Raw genomic sequence first — 21356 nt, 5'->3', positions numbered from 1 at the left:
AAGACATAAAGTGCACGAATCTTTATTCAATTTCCACCACCAGGAATATAGGAAAACACCCGGGTGGCCAGTGACAAACACTGCCCTTCACATCAAAGGGCAGTGCTGTGTGATCAAAACAGTGAAGGGGAGGGTAGGGACTAAATCAAAATAGAGTTGGAGGGAGAAATGATGCACTCCACTCCTTGCGGCGCCCACCTCTCTCTGAACAACTCCAGGGTGTTGGTCGACACAGCGTGCTCCTTCTCCAAGGACACCCGGGCTCTAACGTAACCGCGGAAGAGGGGTAGGCAACAGTCCTATTTTTATCTGTCAGCCAGAGCTTGCTGATTGGACCAGGTTAACAGCCTCAATCAGGGAATTCATATTCTGTCCACCTGACTGACCTGATTAGAATCACCACAATCCCCCCCCCCCCATCCCTACCTCATCACCTGAGTCTCAGGACATAGGTTAGCTTTTTTTGTAGCTCCTTCTGGTGCATTTTAGCACCGAGTCAGTTCCTTCAACTCTGTCTCTGATAAGTACAGCATGTAATGATGTCACGGAAAAAAATCATCCTCCTCTTCAGGCAGCAACAGCCTCAAGGTGGCGAAATCCATCTCATATTCCAAGGTATTGTTATGAAATTGAAGGCATTTTCTATACTTTTAAGAGTGAGTGTATGCTGTTCTGCACTGAGAGTTTACAAGAGCAGTCTCAGAGTGTACTGGAAAATTGAAAATACGTAACATTTGGCTGTGAAATATGTACCTGAGTTGGTTGCTGTTTTGACAACAATTCAGATTTAACCAATCAGTTATGCAACAGGATACTAAAACCCAAACAAGTTTGAATTTATTGTTTTACCAACATCAAACTAATGAGACAGTCTGAAGTTGGAGAAATAAAAAAAAGCAGGCATTGAAACACTCTCTGTCAAAGGTATCTTTTCATATGAAACATATTTGCAATAAAAAGAAAGAAGATGACCCCAGAGAGATCTTCAGCTGGAAGAAGAAAGACACCGAAGACAACAGCCACTGTATGGTTTTGAAATTAAGTTGATGTAATTTTAGTAAGTGTTTTATTGGAACAGTATATTGTTATAGAGTTGGAGGCAGGTAATAAGCAATTAAGATAAAGGGGGGCTTAGAGTTGTGAATAGTTGGTGCTTAATGTTCACTTTGAGAGTTAAAGAATAAATTGACTTTTTTAAGTAGTGCAATTTGGGAGTTCTCTGTCACTCATATTTTAATAGATTATGAAGCGAGGTGAGATCTTCTGGGTGTTTAGTTTAATTAACAGAGAGGTTCACCACCATGTTGTAATAGTATCATCAATATTTGATGGGGAGGGAGAACCATGGGGTTCTGGAAGATTTGGAAAAGTAGTCTAGCAGCTGGGCATGTTTTGCTCCGCACCATTTGTGGGTTTGCAGCTTTCATATCAGTTGTGTGCTTGTTCAGGACTGTTGTCCCTACCTGAACTGTATGCATCACTGGACCTGACCTCACGTTGACCATACAGGGCCATTCCCATGATTCCTACATCAAATCTATTCCACTGAAGTAATCTGTCTGTCTTATTTAGAGGAGTCTTGTGTCCAGCATTGGCATCCCTGATGTTGTTTCACTCTGCTCCCCAGTTCCAGGAAGATCAGATTTAACCTGGTGCAGAGTCTTCTCTCCATTAGCCACTCTGCTAGAGATATCTCTGTAGTTTCATGAGGAGTTGTCCTATAATCAAATAGGAGCTGGGACAGTTTGGTAACGAGTGAAGATGTAGGCTGTTTCTATAAGCCTGCCTTCAAAGTTTGGATTGCCTTTCCTGCCAAACTATTAGATGATGGATGGTAGAGTGCTGTCCATCTATGATGAGTATCATTCAACTATAGTAAATAATCAAATTTACTGCTGGTAAATGACAGCCTGTTATCCATGACCAACACTTCCGGGAGTCTGAGTATTGCAAAAGATGCACACGGTTTTTCTGTTGTTGTCCCTGTGTTTGACAAATGAACTTTGTGCACATCCAGCCACTTTATGTGGGCATCCACAATGACTAAAAACATTGAGGCTATGAAGGGACCTGCACAGTCGATGTGTAACCATGTTCAGGAGTTACCCGGCCATTCCCCTGAATGTGGGAGAATTACTGGCAATAATATCTGTCCTTACTGGCACTTTGGGCATTGTCCACCAATGCAACTATGTCAGCACCCAATCTGGCCACCAGACATAACTTCCTGGTGTAATTCAGCCAGTACCTGGCAGCAACCTTTGCTCAGGACAATCACTCTTGCTCCCCATTATAATATGCTGTCCTCTACAGTGATCGGATCTGTCCAGGTTCAAAAGGTTTCAGTTCTGGTTGTGACTGCCCTTTGGTCTCCCCCATCACCACAACTGCTTCAGTTTTGCCAGGCCCAGGTCTTTCTGTTTCCAAAGTCTGATATTGTCAGCTGTGACTGGAAGTGTGTCCAGAAAATTTAAAATCATTACAGACTCTTCCAATAGCAGTACCACTGATGGTGTATCTGCCAGAGGGAGCTGGTTCATTGCATCTGCATCTGCTACTTGGCTACCTGGCAATTTGAATTACCAGCACTTAGTGTTAGAGCCCACTGCTAAATTTGTCCTAAAACTATGGGTGGTACTGCCTTGTCCTCCTTAAGTACATCTAACAGAGGTTTCATCATAGAATCCCTATAGTGTGGAAACAGGCCATTAGGTCCAACAAGTCCACACCGACTCATTCCCTACCGTATTACTCTACATTTAACCCTGACTAATTTAGTGTGGCTAATTTACCTAATCTGCACATTTTTGGATTGTGCTCCATTATTATTACAAATTTACAACTGCAAAGATATTGGTGGACCTTCCTGACTCCTAAATATAAGTGCTAAACCTTCCTCCACTATCTGGGCATATTTATGCTCTGCATTAGCCAATGCATATGCTATTGGCATTCCTCTCCATTGGGCCATCTGTGAGCTAACACTACCCTGTTCCTGTATGGGGAGACATCACATGTCAAAACCAGATTTCGCTTGGGATCATAGTGTGCCAGCATCTAAGAGGATGATAGCTGCTTTTTCACTTGCCTGAAAGTCATACCTTGGCTATGTGACCATTTCTAAGGCTGACCTTTTTTAAAGAGTTGATGCAAAGGTGCCAGGATGTAGGCCAGGTTCTGTATGAACTTTCCATAATAATTCAACAGCCCAAGGAGAGGCCTAAGCTCCAGTACAGACATGGGAGCCAGAGAACCTTTGTTCACCCAATGGTAGTCCGCTGATCTTGTCGACTATGTAACCAACGTAGGTCACTTGGGGTATCTGGTACACACATGTTTCCCTTCTAAGGCTTATGCCACATGGGAGAAATATCTAAGGGCTACTTCAAAGTTCTCTAAGTGCTCCTTATTTTTCTTCTGTGTTATTACCATACCGTCTAGACAGATGGTGATCTGGGTTAGACCTTGTAAAATGTTTTCCGTCATCCTCTGAAAAATTTCAAAGGCTGATGATGCCTCAGATGGCAGTCTTGTATATTGGTATAAATCCTTAAGTGTATTAGTTATAGCATACTTCTGGGAATCTTCATCTAACCACAAGTATACATGGCTCAGTTTTGCCAGGACCGGCTCTTTCTGTGTCCAAAGTCTAATATTGTCAGCTGTGACTGGAAGTGTGTCCAGAAAATTTAAAACCAAGGCAGACTCTTCCAGTGGCAGTACCACTGAAGGTGTGTCTGCCAGATGGAGGTGGTTCATTGCATTTGCATTTGCTACTTGGCATTCCGGAAGGACAGCTCCCCTGTCAGCTTTGTGTAAAAATCCTCTATGCAGGGGAGTGGGTATATATCCATCTGTGAGAAGCCGTTTACTGTTTCTTTAAAATCACCATAAAGGCAAACTGACCCATTGGGCCTCACAATCAGTACGACAATGCTGCCCATTCCGTAAACTGGAGTAGTTTGATGATTCCTTTGCTCTCCAGCTCTGACTTCTGTCTTTGCTTTTGCCAGTAAGGCATATGGAACTGGGAGTACCTTGCAGAGTTGTGGAATTGTTTCCTGGTCAACATACAAGGTGGTCTTGGCTCCTTTGATAGTCTCTCGATCTCCCTGAAAAATTTCAGGGTATTTAATTAGGACTTCACTCAGGCAGTCACTTTTTAATTGAAAAATGTTGAGCCAACCTAGATGAACCTTTCTCAACCAATTTTGCCTCACAGGTGTGGGCCTGAGTATTTTATACAATCAATGGTAACTGAACCAGCTGCTTCTCATAAAAACTGAAATTGTACCCTTAATCTGTAAAGGTTCCCTGTTATAGGTTCCCAGTCTAGCCGAGGTCTTGCATAAACTTAAGGGTTGGAGTCCAGAGTGAATTTTGTTGATGACTGGTTCTGTAATCATTGAAACAGCCACGCTGGTATCGACTTCCATTAGAACCAGTTGATCATTTAACCAAATGTTTATTTTGATTGGTTCTAATTTGAATGGTGCTAAGCAATTTAACCATTCCAAACCAGATGTATGTGAACTTTCCAGGGCATGCACTCTCCTGGATACTAGTCTATGAGTGCTCTTAGTCAATTTAGGTCTTGTGGACCCTTTTGTTGTCTTGAATCCACGTACTGGCAGCAACCATAATGGCTTGCCAGTCCAGATCCTGAAGAAAATTTTAACTGTTTAGCTAAGGCTTGGCTTTGTTTTGGGGTTTGGTGTGGGTTGACCTGGAGTCCCTCTGTTCAGGACATTAGTGAATCAGATAAGTTTTTCCCTTGACATCATTTCATAGAAATCATTCAACTCTTAACTCCAGATTATTAATGCAAATTCTATCATGTGCCATGGTGGGATTTGAACCAAGGTCTCCAGAACATTACCTGGATCTCTGGATTAATAATCAAGCAATAATACCACTGGGCTATTTCCTACCCACTAAGTTAAGGGCTAAATAAAATAAAACAAAACTGGCCAGATTGCTTAAGTGGTTTTGATTGTGCATTATTCCGCAAGGTATAGATGATATTTTCTTTGTTGATTTTTTTGAAGATGTCGATCAGGGTTACCTTTACAGTTCACTCAAATAAAAGCAGTAATGTTTAAAATTAATTTAATGCTTACAACTTAGTTTTCTATGCTCAGCTTCCAAGAGCTGCTTATGGGAGGTTAAGCAGAGAGCTTTCAAATCTTCATGCTGTAGTAGCAACAGTCATATTCCTCTTCACCAAAAATATAATCCAAAACTCAATTCAACCTCTGACCACTCCTTGATAGACAGGAGTCTGTCCTCCTCCACAATACCCCAGTTACTATTCAACATTTGCTTTCTGCTTGATCATAGGGAATTTTCCAAACTTGCTGGAACTAATTCCCAGGAATTGATCTTATTAATAGGCAACTTCTACTAATGAACATAATGCTCTTCCCCGGTAACAAAGCATCTGCAGAACGTTGATCAGGAACCAATCTACAATTAATTTCTAGGCCTGGTCTCATGAATAAACTAAAGCTTGTTGGGTTTGTTTTCCTTTTAACACAAGCTATTCAGAACAGTCCAAACTGTTTTCTCATAGACTCTAGCTGACAGCTCCAAACCAAAACTGACAAAAGAATAAAATAAAAATAATGAAGAATTAGCAAAGGTTCCAACAGTTGTGAGCCATCGACTGCAGATATGCTTGCCAGCACTGCTTCACAATGACAAGATATTCATTTCCTACAAAAGATGCCACTCAATTGCAGGGGTGAAGTGACTGCCACAGCTGAATAAATGATAGTATATGGACATTAGTAAATGATAGTATATGGACACCAGATTTTATTAGCAGCAGTGCTACCTTTGCAACAGTGAAATGCAGAATGTGATTGTGAGGCTTGAATCGTAATTGATGTAAATTACTGGTGTGTGAGGGAAGGCACAATGGTGTTTGGAATAGTATGTGAAGCTCAGGGTGTCATTGGGGTAGGATTTGAAATGTAATTATGTATTGATTACTTGTATCAGGTCAGTAAACCTTTTTGTCATGTTGCAACCATGTTGACAATGCTTGACTCTTGGTATTGATCACTATGGTCTCCTACCTCCACAGCCATCTGTGCAGTTATCTGGAAAGCCACCTGACTCTTTGAGATAGAATACCTGTTTCTGAGCCAATTCCTGTCCACCAGTGACTCCAGTGGAACAGCAGAAAACCATGGGTCATGCTCTGTTGCCCATTGTGCCATTTGGATCTTCTTAATGCTCTAGCATTCCAGTGCTGTTGCAGCAAAAAGTAATTTTGTTTTAAGATAGGAAGTCTGACTTAAGTGGTGCTAGCCTGGCACAAAGCTTACTGTGACTCTGCAGCACTGGGCTGCATACCATAATCATTGAAAAGGAATAATACAAAGTTTGCCTGCATGACTTTAAACAAACATAGGATATTCATGCATCACAATTCTTTGTGACCTAATTTGGAGTCGATCAAGTATAGTCCCCTTGGTTTTGAATATAATACTTTTCTAGTTTGTTTCATTTTATTTCATCAAATACTATATTTACCCACTGAAGGAGATGTCTATTCAGAATCCCAGGGATCAGCGCTAGATAATTTCAGTGAACCTCAGGACAGCAACAACTACCAGACCTCCAGCCATCCCCAACAAGAACAATACTGGTGCAATGATGGGAGGTCATACTAGAGCACCTTCAGAGATGGAGCCATGCCAGGGGCCAAGTGCCATGTGACATGTTCACCTCAGCCATTGTTCTGTACAGCATGGGGAGCCCACCACTCCATACAACCTTGCTTCAAAATTGGCAACACTATTTAACTGTTATAAAAGTATGAGGAATTTTAAGGAAATTAACTTTGAGACAAAAATGAAGCACAACTGTGATACAGAAATTCAAAATTATGGAGACATTTGTAAAGTTTTGAAATATGGAAAAACCTTCACTGAAAAATAAGTTGGTATCTAGAGGGCAAATGTTTATGATGATTACCAAGAAAGCATTGATACAGGTTAATACCTTGGGGTATATGGCATGTTGGTATCAGATTTTTGATACTTTGTTGCAGTGACTACTGTAGACTGGGTGCTAGCTGTAGATGGCAATGAAAAAATTCTGCTTTCAATCAGAAGCACCATTCACAGAACTTAAGAAAACTGTTGGATTTACAGATTACAATAATGTGTGTTTACTGATTTAAATGTGGATCATGTTATAAGCTTATACAGCAAATATATTATAAATATAATAAACAGCAGCTGCATATTGCATAAGGACAGAATTTCTTTTTATCAGGATTAGTATCATGCTACCATATAATCTATTTAATTGCTAGTTAGAACTTTATGCAGAATGCACTTTTTTTATCTAGGGTATTGGCAGATAGAATGGAAACTGTGTTGCATGCCTAAAATGCACTCTCAGCCCTACAGAGAGGCTTAGGCTTGTCTGTGCATGTGTTTTTTTATCAGATTGTTTGTGAAAGAATCTCTCACAAGACTACTGCCTATCATGTATTATGTGCTGCAAATTCATTTTCAGATTTATGTAGTTTGGACACTAAAGTGTTGAAGTATTCTGGCTTGTCACCTACAAAATTGTACAATCATGGATGAAAAGGGAATTTGTGGTGTGAAGTTTAGAATTTATTCGTTTTTTCAACATGCAATCAACAGTATTAAAATACAGAAATATATTTGGAGTCCCAATGCGACAAGCAATGTTCCTGTGTCTCAAGAGAATCTCCTGTATATTTATCAGATCTTTTTATCCCATTATCAAAATTGGTTACATTATTGCTGATCTGGCAAATATGAAAGTCTTTGTTCTATTGACAAAGTTTCGGCATTTTTCCCAACAGTTTAACTAGTTTCTGGTGCTATTTTGGCTTTAAAAGTACTTGACATGAGAGGTTGTGACTTCCAGTACCTCCAATATAATTTCAAATATTTCAATTTTGGGAAAGAAACACTTGCAAGCAGGAAGTAAAGTGGTATAGCCACTTTCTGTATTGTGTAATGGTACAAACTGAATTAATAACCACAATCCCCCATGTACCTGCTGTCAGTTTGTGACAGGAGAAAGTGCAGAACAGAGCGCAGATGTTTTATGGAATTGAAGAAAATGAGTGAAAAAGTGACCCTTTGATACTTTTGTGTACTTTGCAATATTTGTTTGTGGAGCCGAGTTTCTTTTGTAAATATATAAGGAAAAGATAAATATTTTGTGAAAAGGAGCTTGAAACAAAAGCTTCTTATTATTCAAAACAAAGAAAACAATGCCAGACAGTTTGACAGGGCTGAACAGATTCCTATAACAAGAAATTTTAATACATTGATGCTAAACACAGTGCCAAAATTTATATTTATATGACAGCAAGAACATGGAAATGCATCCAAAGGTATCTCATAGAAGCGTAGTCACATAAAGATAGATGCTGAACCTAAGATGAAGAGACAAGAAAACTGCAGATACTGGTATCCAAAATAGACAGGCAGGAGGCTGGAAGAACACAGCAAGCCAGGCAGCATCAGGAGGTGGAGAAGTCGATGATTACTTACATAAAAAGAGGTTTATTAAATGGGACTTTAAAGAGGACAAGTGAAAAAGAAGAATGGACGGCTCAGCCAAGAACACAGGAATAGAGTGGACTGTCAGAGTTCAAAAAGGTGACTGTCTACCACTTTCTCAAGGACAATTAGGGATGGCAATAAATACTGGTTTTGCCAACAGTGTTCACATCTAACAAAGTTGCATTGATTTTTATGAAGTTTTGCTATTGTCGAAAAGTATTCTGGAGTGTATTTGGAGGTTCTGTAGCAATCTTTTGGATCTAAAAAAGAGTGTTGCTGTATCCTCACAGGAGGGCAGAGGTATAGGTGATCTGTCCAAAAGAATGCTGCAGGTTTGGAGGTGGCAATGCCAGTGGCCCCTGAGACTGCAATGCAACTGTGCAAGGTGGAACAGAGACAATGGAGATACCTACATGGAGACTGTGGGTACCTACAGTTCATAGACTGCAGTGATTCAAAATGGCAGCTCACCACTACCTTGGCAAGAGCATTTAAGTATGGACACTAAATGCTAACATTAGTGATAAATAAATGATGATCTCTTCACAGTTTTGTTGGAGTTTTAAGATTTTGAGGTTTAAGGAGATGGTTGAAAGTTGAAAAAAGTTGCTGGGGTTATCTTTGCACTCCAGGATGAAATGGAGTGGTGGGGAGTTTTGGGCAGTAGATGGAGGAGTTCGATTGTGCTTGATGTCAAGCTAGATCAGTGGTGGTGGGGAACAGTAGTTGTGAGCCAGATACAGTGGCATATACTACTTGTTATTTATTTTTATGTATATGTCTTGATCTACCTGTGCCCCTACTAGTGTCTTTCTATTAATGATATTTTTAATCATTACTTTGTTATTTGTATACTTTATTACTTCAATGTAGCCACATACCTAACTTATCCCAAATTAGGTTGGCTGAGTCCTATCCTTATCATCCGTCATCCCAAAAGTTGCTGACACAAATGTATTAAACTTAAACTTCTTGTCAACATCCTCAAGTCCAATCATGGTCTTGTCTCTCACCACTTTATCTGTTCAAATATGTTCTGTCTTATCATTTGTCTGTACTCATCAATTCTCCAGCCATTGCACAGCCTGAGAATGTAATGAAGGTAGGTCCAATCAATGCATTCAAAACAACTGTTATTTAAAATGGAATAAAGCTCAGATTATGAGGAAAAGGCAAGAGGATGGCAATAAAATGCTAATTTGGAGAGCTAGAACAGACATGATGGGCTGAATGACCTGTACTGTAACAATTCTGTGGATCTATTATTGATGACAGAGCCTTTAATTTGCTTGGCTTTTCTATCTGTACTACTTCATTTCTTTTTATCAGTGAAAGATGTAGCTGAAATACAACACATAAATGCTTACCTTGCAGAGACTAAAGCAGGAAAGTATGTGACAATGCAAATGTTGCTGTTCATGTAGAACAGCCAAAAACTACAAATTATGTCAATGTGAGTGCCAGCCACAATTTTCTTTAAAGACTTAGTATCTATTGAAAACATTAAATTAGTCCAAAAGTTGAACATGTTCCTTCAGTGAGCAGAAGACAGACTATATTTAACTGACCTGGGCTTGCAAAACTCGAACAAAATCTCTACGATTAGATGTGATGCCAAATTAGGCAGCACTTGCTGAACTATCTTCAGTATGTGAATAACTACATGAACAACCAATTTATGATAATCAATTATATTTATAGCATGGTTCATTTATGCTTGCTAGAATTCACAAGAAATGACTTGTTCTTCACAAACAAAAGGAAAATATTCAAGCCTTAAGCCTGTTAATTTTTAATTACCCGAGGCTTGGTGACCAGAAGACCACAAGATCATAAGATACGGGAGCAGAATCAGGCCATTCAGCCATTGAGTCTGTTCACCATTCTATCATGGCTGATATGTTTCTCAACCCCATTCTCCTGCCTTTTCTCCATAACCCTTGATCTGGTTACTAATCAAGAACCTTATCTCTCTCTTTCCTAAATATACTCAATGACTTGGCCTCCATGGCCTTTTACTGCAATGAGTTCCACAATGTCACTATCTTCTGGCTAAAGAAATTCATTCCCATCTCAGTTCTAAAGGGTCATTCTTTTACCCTGAGACTGTCCTTCTGGGTCCTAGTTTTTCCTACTAGTAAAAACATCCTCTCCACGTCCACTCTATCCAAACCCCTCAACATCCTGTAAGTTTCAATCAGATTCCCCCCCTTATCCTTCTAATCTCCATCAAGTTCAGATCTAGAGTCCTCAACTACTCCATGTATGACAAGCCCTTCATCCCCGGGCTCATTCTTGTAAATCTCCTCTGGAAACCCTCCAACACCAGCACATCTTTCCTTAGATTGTTAGGGACTTTTAAAACGTGACATTCCTGCATTTGTCCTGTACCGTGAAATATATAAATATTTGGCAACATGTCTCACTTTTCAACAATATTCAAATATTTATAAATTAAATCAAATAAACTTTATGAGATTGGTTTGGATCATCTACTTGATTTAGAGATCACATATAATTATGTACTCTCATTTGTCTTTTGGATCAGTTCTGTTTGCATTGTTTGTTTTGTTCCTCTGTGTAATCCATAATTAAAAATTTATCATCTGCTACGCAGGTACTTTAACACTTTACACAGCACTTAAGAATTTACAAGAAATGACTTGTCCTTCACAAACAAAAGCAAAATATTCAAGCCTTAAGCCTGTTAATTTTTAATTACCTGGAGACTTGGTGACTAGAAGACCACAAGATCATAAGATACAGGAGCAGAATTACAAATTACGTGATTTACAAATTAATCATAGAATCCCTACATTGTGAAGCAGGCTATTCGGCCTATACCAACCCTCTGAAGAGCATCCCACCCAGACCCACTCCTCTGCCCTTTCCCTGCAACCCAACCCTGTATTTCTCATGGCTAATCTCGCCTGCACACAACAGCAATTTAGCATGGCCAATCCACCTAACTTACACATCTTTGAACTATGGGAGTAAACTCATGCAGACATGGGGAAAATGTGCAAACACCACACAGACAGTCTCCCCAGGGTGGAATTGAATGCAGGTTCCTGGCACTGTGAGACAGCAGTGATAACCACTACTCCACCGTGCTACTCTTAAAATAGTATAATAATTCAAATAAAGAAAGTGACTAGGATCAATGTAACACAATGTTTTTCAGTGTATTCTGGTGTTATATACTATGTAATGCAGGCATTCATGTGTCTTGTTTAGGCATGCCAATTGTCCTTGCCAAGGAGGACGAATCAGTTTTGGTGGGTGCTGCTATTCTAGGAGCATGTGCATCAGGTGATTTTAAATCATTACAGGTATGGTTTAACTGGAAAATTTTATAGCACATTTTGTGATAAAATTGTGTCTTCTATTGGGCCTATTTGCATCACATTCAGATCTATTCAAAACTCCCAGCAAATTATTACCTTTTGTAACCTCAACATTCAATGCCAGATTATCAGAGATTTTTTTTTTCAAAAACAAGCTATGAGAAATCCTGTGCTATAGCTCTTATCGTCCTTGTTTCTCCTCAAAGTGCATTTATTAATGTTGTAAGAAATGACTTGCTCAGTGGTACAACATGTTCAAGTGAACTGTTCCATAAAGTGAAATGCCAATAGGATATGTTTTGTTTTGCTGTTCCACCCACATTGAATTTCTGATCTCAACAGTACTAGAGTGAAGTGGCAATGCTTCCCTAAAGGAAGCCTGTTGGTTTATCCAGCCTGGGTTATTCTAGTGCATTACCCAGAAGGCAGTGACACAGCAAGATATTTAAACAAGTGCCTGGCATACCACCACTTATAGTGTTTAGGATAGAAAAATACAATATGAAAAAGCTGAACTTTTGTACTTGTTACAAGGAAAGGGGTGCTGTTGTATTTTACGTCCTTGTTACAAAAAAATCTTTGTAAGAAGTTAAAAGATGTTTCATTGCGTGATGTTTTCCAAAAGGGAGAAAGAACAGAACCCCCTTGTGCCTTTGCTGTTTACTGTTACCTGACACCAAATGACATCTGTTGCCCTTCTCTTGTGGTGGGTGCTTGTATCATTTAACATTTACACATGTCCATAATACTGAAGTGTATTGGTATAAAATCCCAGAGATCATTATCATAGATGTAGCGTCTACAGCTTGCCAGACTTGGCATAGTTTACAGATGCCACACTGCATGTCATGCTTAGTCACAGACCAAAACATGATATCTGACATAAACAAAGAGGGTAATGTGATCTGGCCTGTGCCTTTCCTGTCTGCCTTGTTAAATAAAAGCACAAGCTGTTGAATGTCTTAGTAACATTTATTTGAGTTTGGAGAAAGGTTGTCATTATTTTTTCTGGATTCCATTATTTCTGCTTCATAATACTATCTTAAAAAGCCATAGTCTCATTTATGGCACAGAAGAAGGTCACTTGGCCCAAGGTGTACCTGAGAGTTTCCTGTGGAGCAATTCTACCACCCCCACTCACGGATTCGGTCCCAGAGCCCTCATAGTTTATTTAATTCAAGTATCCATCCAATTTTCTTTTGAAATCATTGATTGTTTTCCATCCTAATGGGCAGTCATTCCTACTAATTGTATATAAAATTCTTCCTCACATTCTCCATGCAATTCATGTCCAAAATATTAAATCTGTGTACCTCAGCCCTTGTCAACCAATAAATTAATGTGAAGAATTTGTCTTTATTTGACCATATCTAAGCCAATCATAATTGTGTGCAATTCCATCAAAACTTCCCTCAATGTCCTTTGCTCCAAGGAAACCAACCCTATCTTTCCAACCTAATGGTTTAAATTAAATTAGATTATCTTAGATCCCAGGAGGTTAGGGGTAGAGTATTGGCTTGAAGAAAGGGTTGAGGAGAAAGTGAGGACTGCAGATGCTGGAGATCAGAGCTGAAATTGTGTTGCTGGAAAAGAGCAGCACGCCAGGCAGCATCCAAGGAGCAGGAGAATCGACGTTTCGGGCATGAGCCCTTCTTCAGGATTGAAGAAAGGGTTGGCTGACTGACCGAAAGCAGAGGGGCCGGAAAAATGGGTCCTTCACTAATGGGGTGCCACAGGGTTCAATTCTCAGACTTAAATTATTTACAATCTATATAAATGAGCTACAAGCAGAGACAGACTGTAACACAGCAAAATTCACAAATGATGCTAAGATAGGTGGGAAGACAGGCTGTGATGAAGAAGTAAGATATGGATAGGCTAGGAGAATCTGCAGATGAAGTTTAATGTGTATATGTGGTTATCCATTTTGGCTGGAAAAATATAAGGGCAAATTATTATTTAAATGGGAAGCAGATTCAAAGTATGTCAGTGCAGAGGGGTCCAGGTGTCATTATGCCTGAATCACAGAAAGTGGGTCTGCAGGTGCAGTATATAATATGAAAGGCTAATGCAATCCTGGCATTTATTACAAAAAGACTGGATTATAAAATTAAAGAAGTGTTGTTATAATTATATAACATATTGGTGAGATCACACCTGGAGTATTGTGTCCAGTTTTGGTCTCCTTACTTGATGAAGGTACTGGAGGCATTTTAGAGGAGTTTCACCAGATTGATTCCAGGTATGAAAGGGCTGTCGAATGAGGAGTGATTGAATAGCTTGGGCTTGTATTTGCTGGTGTTGAGAAGAATGAAGGGTGATGCTGAATGAGATGTAGAAATTGCTAAAGGGGATTGATAAGGTGGACGTTGAACAGATGAACCCCCTTGTGGGACTGTCTCAAACAAGATGTCATAGATTTAGAGTGAGAGGAGGTAGGTTCAAAATGAGAGAAACTACTTCTCTCAAAGCATTGTCAATCTGAGCAACTCACTGCCCCAGAATGCAGTGGAGGCAGAATCAATCCAATATATTCAAGAAAGAAATAAATGTGTTTCTGATGAAAAGTGGATGAGGGGCTATGAAGAGCAGACAGGAAAGTAGAGTTGAGACCAGTATACGATTGACGATGATTTGTCAAATGGCAAAGTGGGCTGGAAGGGCTGAATTGCCTACTCCGACTCCTAATTCTTTATGTTCCTATGACACTCTTAGGGTGTATCTGCTCTGCAGAATTCAGCAACAGGAAGGAGGTCTATTCCATTTATTTCTAGGTGCTCTGTAATCACTGGTTCTCCTTCTTGGAGGTGAGCAACTGCTACTTTGGCAGCTGCCACAACTTACACATTCTGGAGTTAATTGTGTTCTTGCTATGGGAACCTTACAAGGCTGGCCACTGGCAGATAAAGATTAACCACTGCAGCCATGGCAGATGACACCATTGCACAACCTCTTAACTGATGCAGAGCGCAGATATAATGCTGCCATGATTCAACTGGGGGCATGGTGGAGCAGATGATAAGCTTCTGAAGACGAGGTTCTACTACTTTGGTCCAGCCTGGGAGTGCTCTGCAATGTACTGTGGGCAACATATATTGCATCATCCTGCAATGCTCAAGTGGAGCAGTCAATAAAATGATGTGCTAGATGCTGAGGAACTGGGAGACCAGGAGCAGTTTTCTGAGGAGGAGGAAGCTTTGCTTGTGCATGACAAGTCTCAGCAAATCAGGTGCTACAAGCCAGACAGATTGTCACTGTTTTCCAGTTGATGAGAGCTGGGTGCAACAGCCAACCTTGGATTGTAAAATAGTCATTGTTCAATACGTACGCAATTCATTTGTAGTCTGTCAGCAAAATACAGTCTGTATTTTTAATTTATGTTCACATCTGTAAATAAAAAATCCAAAGATCAAACAAGACATCATAGATATAGAGTGAGAGGGAGGTAGGTTCAAAACGAAGATGAGGAGAAACTACTTATCTCAGAGGGTTGTAGAGGCAGAATCAATCAACAGATTCAAGAAAGAAATAGATATGTTTCTAATGAAAAAAATCTTTGAATTTGTTTGAATGCTTGTCTGCATATTATGATCTCCCATTAGAATCACAGACTTCCTGCAGTGCAGATAGAGGCCACTTGGCCCATAAAGTCTGCACCGACTCTGTACCTGTAATTCCACATTTGCCATTGGTACTCACCTAATCTGCACATGACAGGACACTACAGAGCAATTTTGCATGGATTATAATTTTTGGACTGTAGGAGGAAACCGGAGCACCCAGAGGAAACCCATGTAGACATGGGGACAATATTCAAATTCCATATAGACTGTCACCCAAGGCTGGAATCAAATCCAGGTCCCTGGTGCTGTGAGGTAGCAGTGCTAACCACTATCCCACTATGTCACTATTAGACATTATAAAATGCTGGGCTACAGTAGACATTGAGGACAGAGTAGCAGTGACTTAGAGAAGGTGGTAAATTGGGATTTGCGAAGAACAGGTAAGCTGTGTTGCCTTGTGATTATACTGTTAGCCAGGGCAGCTATGTGGTAGGGGCAGCATGCATTGGGGATGCTGTACAATGATGTTGCTTGTGAAGGGCAACCCGAAAATGCATGACCAGGCGTTCAGTCAGGGTTTAAAGATTGGGAAAACCACAGTGATGCCAGTCTAGCCCATATTGGGCGAGTGGCAAGTTTTTCTGCGTATGGTTAATGGTGGAATCAGGCTAGGACCGCTGTTGAGGGATGCCATAGGCAACTAATGGGGTGAGTTTCGTAAGGTAGTGCAAGAAAGCTTGCTAGGCCTCACAGAGAGCCTTGTATGAAATTTGATGAAATTGACATAATTCGAACCCTGCTACTATACTGAATATAGAAAAACAAACACAATGATTAGAACAAGTAAGGTAGGAATTGTATTTCCTTTACAATTTTCTGCTCTTCCATCCTGAAAAGATTATTTTTTTTTACCGTTCTACATATGTCACCAAATATGCATGACTTAATCCAAGTGGTCAGTGAGACCCGAGACTATAATTGGTGGTTGGATCTTCTACGAAGGAGAGCACTGACTCAATCCCATTTTGTCTTTATCTGACACTTTCAAACAGAACTTTCCATGTGGGAGCTCATAAGAAGACCATTAGATAGGAATCAGAAATAGTAAACCTACCTACCTTTCCCACCTACAAGTCAGATTGTTGAAGCAAAAAACTGCTTGGGGTCTTAAGTGACTTTGTTTTACAAGGTCCTTTGACCTTGTTGAATATAGTTTCTCTGACTTGCAAGGATATAGCATCAAATTAGCTTGATTCCATAGAAAATTGATGTTCATGAGAAGGCAAAAAATATTTTAACAACCTGTCTTGAAATTATTGCACACTGCTAGTCCACACTGTGTGCTAATGTCAACATGGGTGTTGGTAATGCTACTGTGTCCCATACACAGCAGCATACAGCTTGAAGTCATGCACCATTGGATATTGTTTCAACCCTGACACATTTGACGTAGCTTGCTAAATAACACGGGCCACAAAATAAATCTATGATTAGTCTTGAATGGCACTGTATATGAACTAAACACTGTTTAAAAAGTGTCACCCTATTATTTGAGCAGAGCACTGTTGCATACTCAACCCTGTGAAAAGCTTTATCAAAAGAAAGTTAAGCCTAGTCTGAGAAAAATAAATTACAGACTGAGCAAAAAAAGAGAGATTGACCTTGTACTGTTTTCAGTGCAGCCCAACACATGATCATCTTATTTTCTATTTTTTTAACCGCTTCAGCATGAAGCAAGACAAAACAGCAGGGAGAATTTCATAATAATAGAAATTCCAGAAATTCTAAGGAGTGGATATATCTTTGTTGCATTGTTTGTTATATCAGTCACCATATTTATGTTTTTTGTACATTGTTACTGATATTATGTTTCATTGAATTCCAGGGTATAGGAGATTGGTTTTCAGTGTTCAGTGATGTGTTGTAAGGCCTTATAAGCTCTTGATCTCAGAGGTGCCACTGGCTAATGTACATAGAGGTGCATTAGCTTAATAATGCAGAGAGAAAATAAATCTCACAATCTATGGAGAAAGAGCCAAAATTTGTGCATCACTGGCTAGCAATCAAGATTAGAATTCTGATCTATTTTTCTATCCTTAACCTGAAGCTAATAGTTGGAATCTTTCTACTGCTCTGATTGTGACCAGCTAAGTTTCAGTAAAATATTCTAGGATGTTATTTGTAACCTACAGCCTTATTATTTATAAAATGTTAAAAATCTTTGCAGCCCTGGAATAGATCTGATCAAGAAGGCCCATGCCCTTGTTTATGATTCTCCCAACCTCTTCATGTAACTTTATCAACAATATACATTCCCATCTTTTATTTCATCCTATCAACATGTTCTATTCCTTTCCCTGTCATATATATAGCTAGCTTTTCCTTAAATATATCCATGTTTTTCAGTTGCTCCTTGGGATATTGATTCCATCTTCTTACTATTCACTTTATGAATAATTTTGTCCTTAATTCTCTGTTGGATTCATTAGGGACTATCTCATATTTATTCTTAGAGCTAACTCACTAGAATTATCTGTACCTGCCAGGATATGATCTCGTATCTTCATACAGTGTAAGTTGGCTGGTTGATTTAAACCACTATAATGCAGGTTATCTTGTTCATCCCTCATCGCAAAGATGACAATGTTCATTCGATGTTTGGCAGAGATCTCATGGGTATGTAAATGACTACAATGGCAGATCTGGCCCCTAGAGATTTCTACCGCAAATAGGATGGGATACCCCAGATGATAAAGTTTTGGGTGAGATGCTGATTTGGGATTTCCATTTCCTGTATTTTCTCTCTACTTCTGACATGTGCTTGATTTTGAAGGATCACTGCACTATTTTACATTTGGTTATGTCAGGTGCAATTGTCGGCAAGCTTCTCCTAGGGCTAAAGTTGGTATCAAAACTTATGTATCAAAATAGCAGATTCTTTCAATACAGGCTATGGTCAATTTAACAGTTTACAACTTTGCATACGTTCTTCATTCCACTTTCTCAAACAAAAATGTTGTACAAATTGAACTTTTAAGAGTTTGCATTTGCAGAAACAGTTCTGTAGTATCATTTCATAGCTCTTCTGGTGAGCATATTGATGTACCGACCTTCTTGGCATTGTTACACATGAAGGAAAAGTGAGTTCAAATGTCATTTTGCTTTATTTTCAGTCCCTGAGGTTAAGTTAAGGGAACATAGGGTGTCTCCATTATAGTAATCTCATTGACTTAGCTCACTGTGCTTGTTTATGTCTGGCTCATTGTTAAATGCTTCTTTCTCCATTTGTGTTGGTTTGACTTCTCATATTGAAGGCTAGGAATGACACAACTATAGTATTATCTCATTATAGATTAATACCAAAGAAGGCGGAGGGCAGTCTTACAGATTGAACATAAAGCTTTAGTTTAGAATAGTTGCTACTTCAACTTACTAATACTGGTTGACTGTGCAAGAGAACTGAATCTCATGATGGTGCATTACTTCCTGTAATTACAGACAAATTAGCATAAACATACCTTTAAATACTTATATGTAACATTCTAACAAACACACTGTCAAAACAGTGGCATGCATCTTGCACTGAATGAGCTTTGAAATTTCAATCTCAGATTGCTGTTGATATAGCATAAATTGCCATTCTAATCAGTAGTTCTATCTGCTATATGGAAAGAAGTGAGTAAAGGTCCAGAAATACCACCATAAAGGTCTCACTTGATTAATTGATTTATTTTCTACATTTTTCAGCTCAACATATTATTCTCCACAAAATTGCCAGAAACGTGAGCAAGTAATGACTCAGCAAATGCAACAGGGCATGTGGGACCTTGGTGAATGACAGGATCAACGTTACATCTCCTGAGCAATTAAACGAATGGATTAAGAAATAAATAGAGCAAGGCCTGAGAAAGAAAGTGAATTAGAGTGGGCAAATTCAATATCAGATACAAGCAGACAAATAAAATGAAGGGAAAGAAGTGTTGGATTAAAAAGGAAGATAAAAGACAGGAAAGTCATAACACTGTCATATGTGAATTAAAATCGCTAACAGTAGATAACTTGAAGAAATAAGAATCTACACTTTTAACCATTCACTTCATGGGCCAGAGAGTTTGCTTGGAAATCATTAACATTATTACACAATTAAAAGGTACTCTCATGTTGAATGCTAGAATTTTTTGCAGCATACTTCAAGGGTAATTAATATGAAGATGCAGCAACTTCATGTCATAGAGTCATAGAGATGTACAGCATGGAAACAGACTCTTCAGTCCAACTCATCCATGCTGACCAGATATCCCAACCTTATCTTTTCCCATTTGCCAGCACTTGGCCATATCCCTCCAAACCCTTCCTATTCATATACCCATCCAGATACCTTTTAAATGTTGCAATTGTACCAACCTCTACACTTCCTCTGGCAGCTCATTCCATACACGCACCACCCTCTGCGTGAAAAGGTTGCCCTTTAGATCCCTTTTATATCTTTCCCCTCTCACCCTAAACCTATGCCCTCTATTTCTGGACTCCACCACCCCAGGGAAAAGACTCTGTCTATTTATCCTATCCATGTCCCTCATAATTTTATAAACCTGTATGAGGTCACCCGTCAGTCTTTGATGCTCCAGGGAAAACAGCCCCAGCCTATTCAGCCTCTCCCTATAGCTCAATTCCTCCAATCCTGGTAACATCCTTGTCAGTGTTCTCTGAACCCTTTCAAGTTTCATAGAACATAGAACAATACAGCACAGAACAAGTCCTTCGGCCCACGATGTTGTGCCGAACATTTGTCCTAGCTTAAGCACCCATCCATGTACCTATCCAATTGCCGCTTAAAGGTCACCAATGATTCTGACTCTGCCACTCCCACAGGCAGCGCATTCCATGCCCCCACCACTCTCTGGGTAAAAAACCTACCCCTGACATCCCCCCATACCTTCCACCCTTCACCTTAAATTTATGTCCCCTTGTAACACTCTGTTGTACCCAGGGAAAAAGTTTCTGACTGTCTACTCTATCTATTCCTCTGATCATCTTATAAACCTCCATCAAGTCACCCCTCATCCTTCGCCGTTCCAACGAGAAAAGGCCGAGAACTCTCAACCTATCCTCGTACGACTTCCTCTCCATTCCAGGCAACATCCTGGTAAATCTTCTCTGCACCCTCTCCAAAGCTTCCACATCTTTCCTAAAGTGAAGCGACCAGAACTGCACACAGTACTCCAACTGTGGCCTAACCAAAGTCCTGTACAGCTGCAACATCACTTAACGACTCTTGAATTCAATCCCTCTGCTAATGAACGATAATACTCCATAGGCCTGAGTGGCAACCTTCAAAGATCTATGTACATAGACCCCAAGATCCCTCTGTTACTCCACCTGACTAAGAACCCTACCATTAACCCTGTATTCCGCATTCTTATTTGTTCTTCCAAAATGGACAACCTCACACTTGGCAGGGTTGAACTCCATCTGCCACTCCTCAGCCCAGCTCTGCATCATATCTAAGTCCCTCTGCAGCCGACAACAGCCCTCCTCACTGTCCACAACTCCACCTATCTTCGTATCATCTCAAACCCACAAGTTGTGAATCACAATCTTAATAACAATAGAGAATCCTCTCTTGCTTTTTAGTGCACCACAGAGCTGTGCTAGACATCATGCACGAGCAACCAATGATACTGTTTTTGTGTCTTTCACCAAGCATCTGTTTATCCTCGCTTCCCTTTCCAGTGCGTGGTCCTTATCCATGTGCGGTCTGGCTTTGTAAGTGTTCAGCTAAATATTTCAGAAATGTTCTGATGACTCTCAGTTTTACCCCGCTTTCAGACAGTGAATTCCAGACAAACAACATTCTCAGAATCAAAACGTTCTTCCTGAAT

The 21356-nt window shown here is 39.8% G+C and overlaps 1 protein-coding gene across 1 annotated transcript in view; it reads left to right on the top strand.

Annotated features, from left to right (window-relative positions):
* The window catches only part of fggy (FGGY carbohydrate kinase domain containing), a 372017-nt gene that overhangs the window by 305293 nt on the left and 45368 nt on the right, over positions 1–21356 (top strand). The window contains exon 15 of the mRNA XM_043699282.1: positions 11802–11896. Coding sequence (XP_043555217.1) covers positions 11802–11896 — 95 coding nt within the window. The remainder of the gene's footprint in view (positions 1–11801; positions 11897–21356) is intronic.

The sequence above is a fragment of the Chiloscyllium plagiosum genome, chromosome 11 (genome assembly GCF_004010195.1).
Source record: "Chiloscyllium plagiosum isolate BGI_BamShark_2017 chromosome 11, ASM401019v2, whole genome shotgun sequence".
Classification (NCBI taxonomy): Eukaryota; Metazoa; Chordata; class Chondrichthyes; order Orectolobiformes; family Hemiscylliidae; genus Chiloscyllium; species Chiloscyllium plagiosum.
Note: the sequence above shows the minus strand (reverse complement) of the source record. Positions and strands in the feature narration are given on the sequence as shown.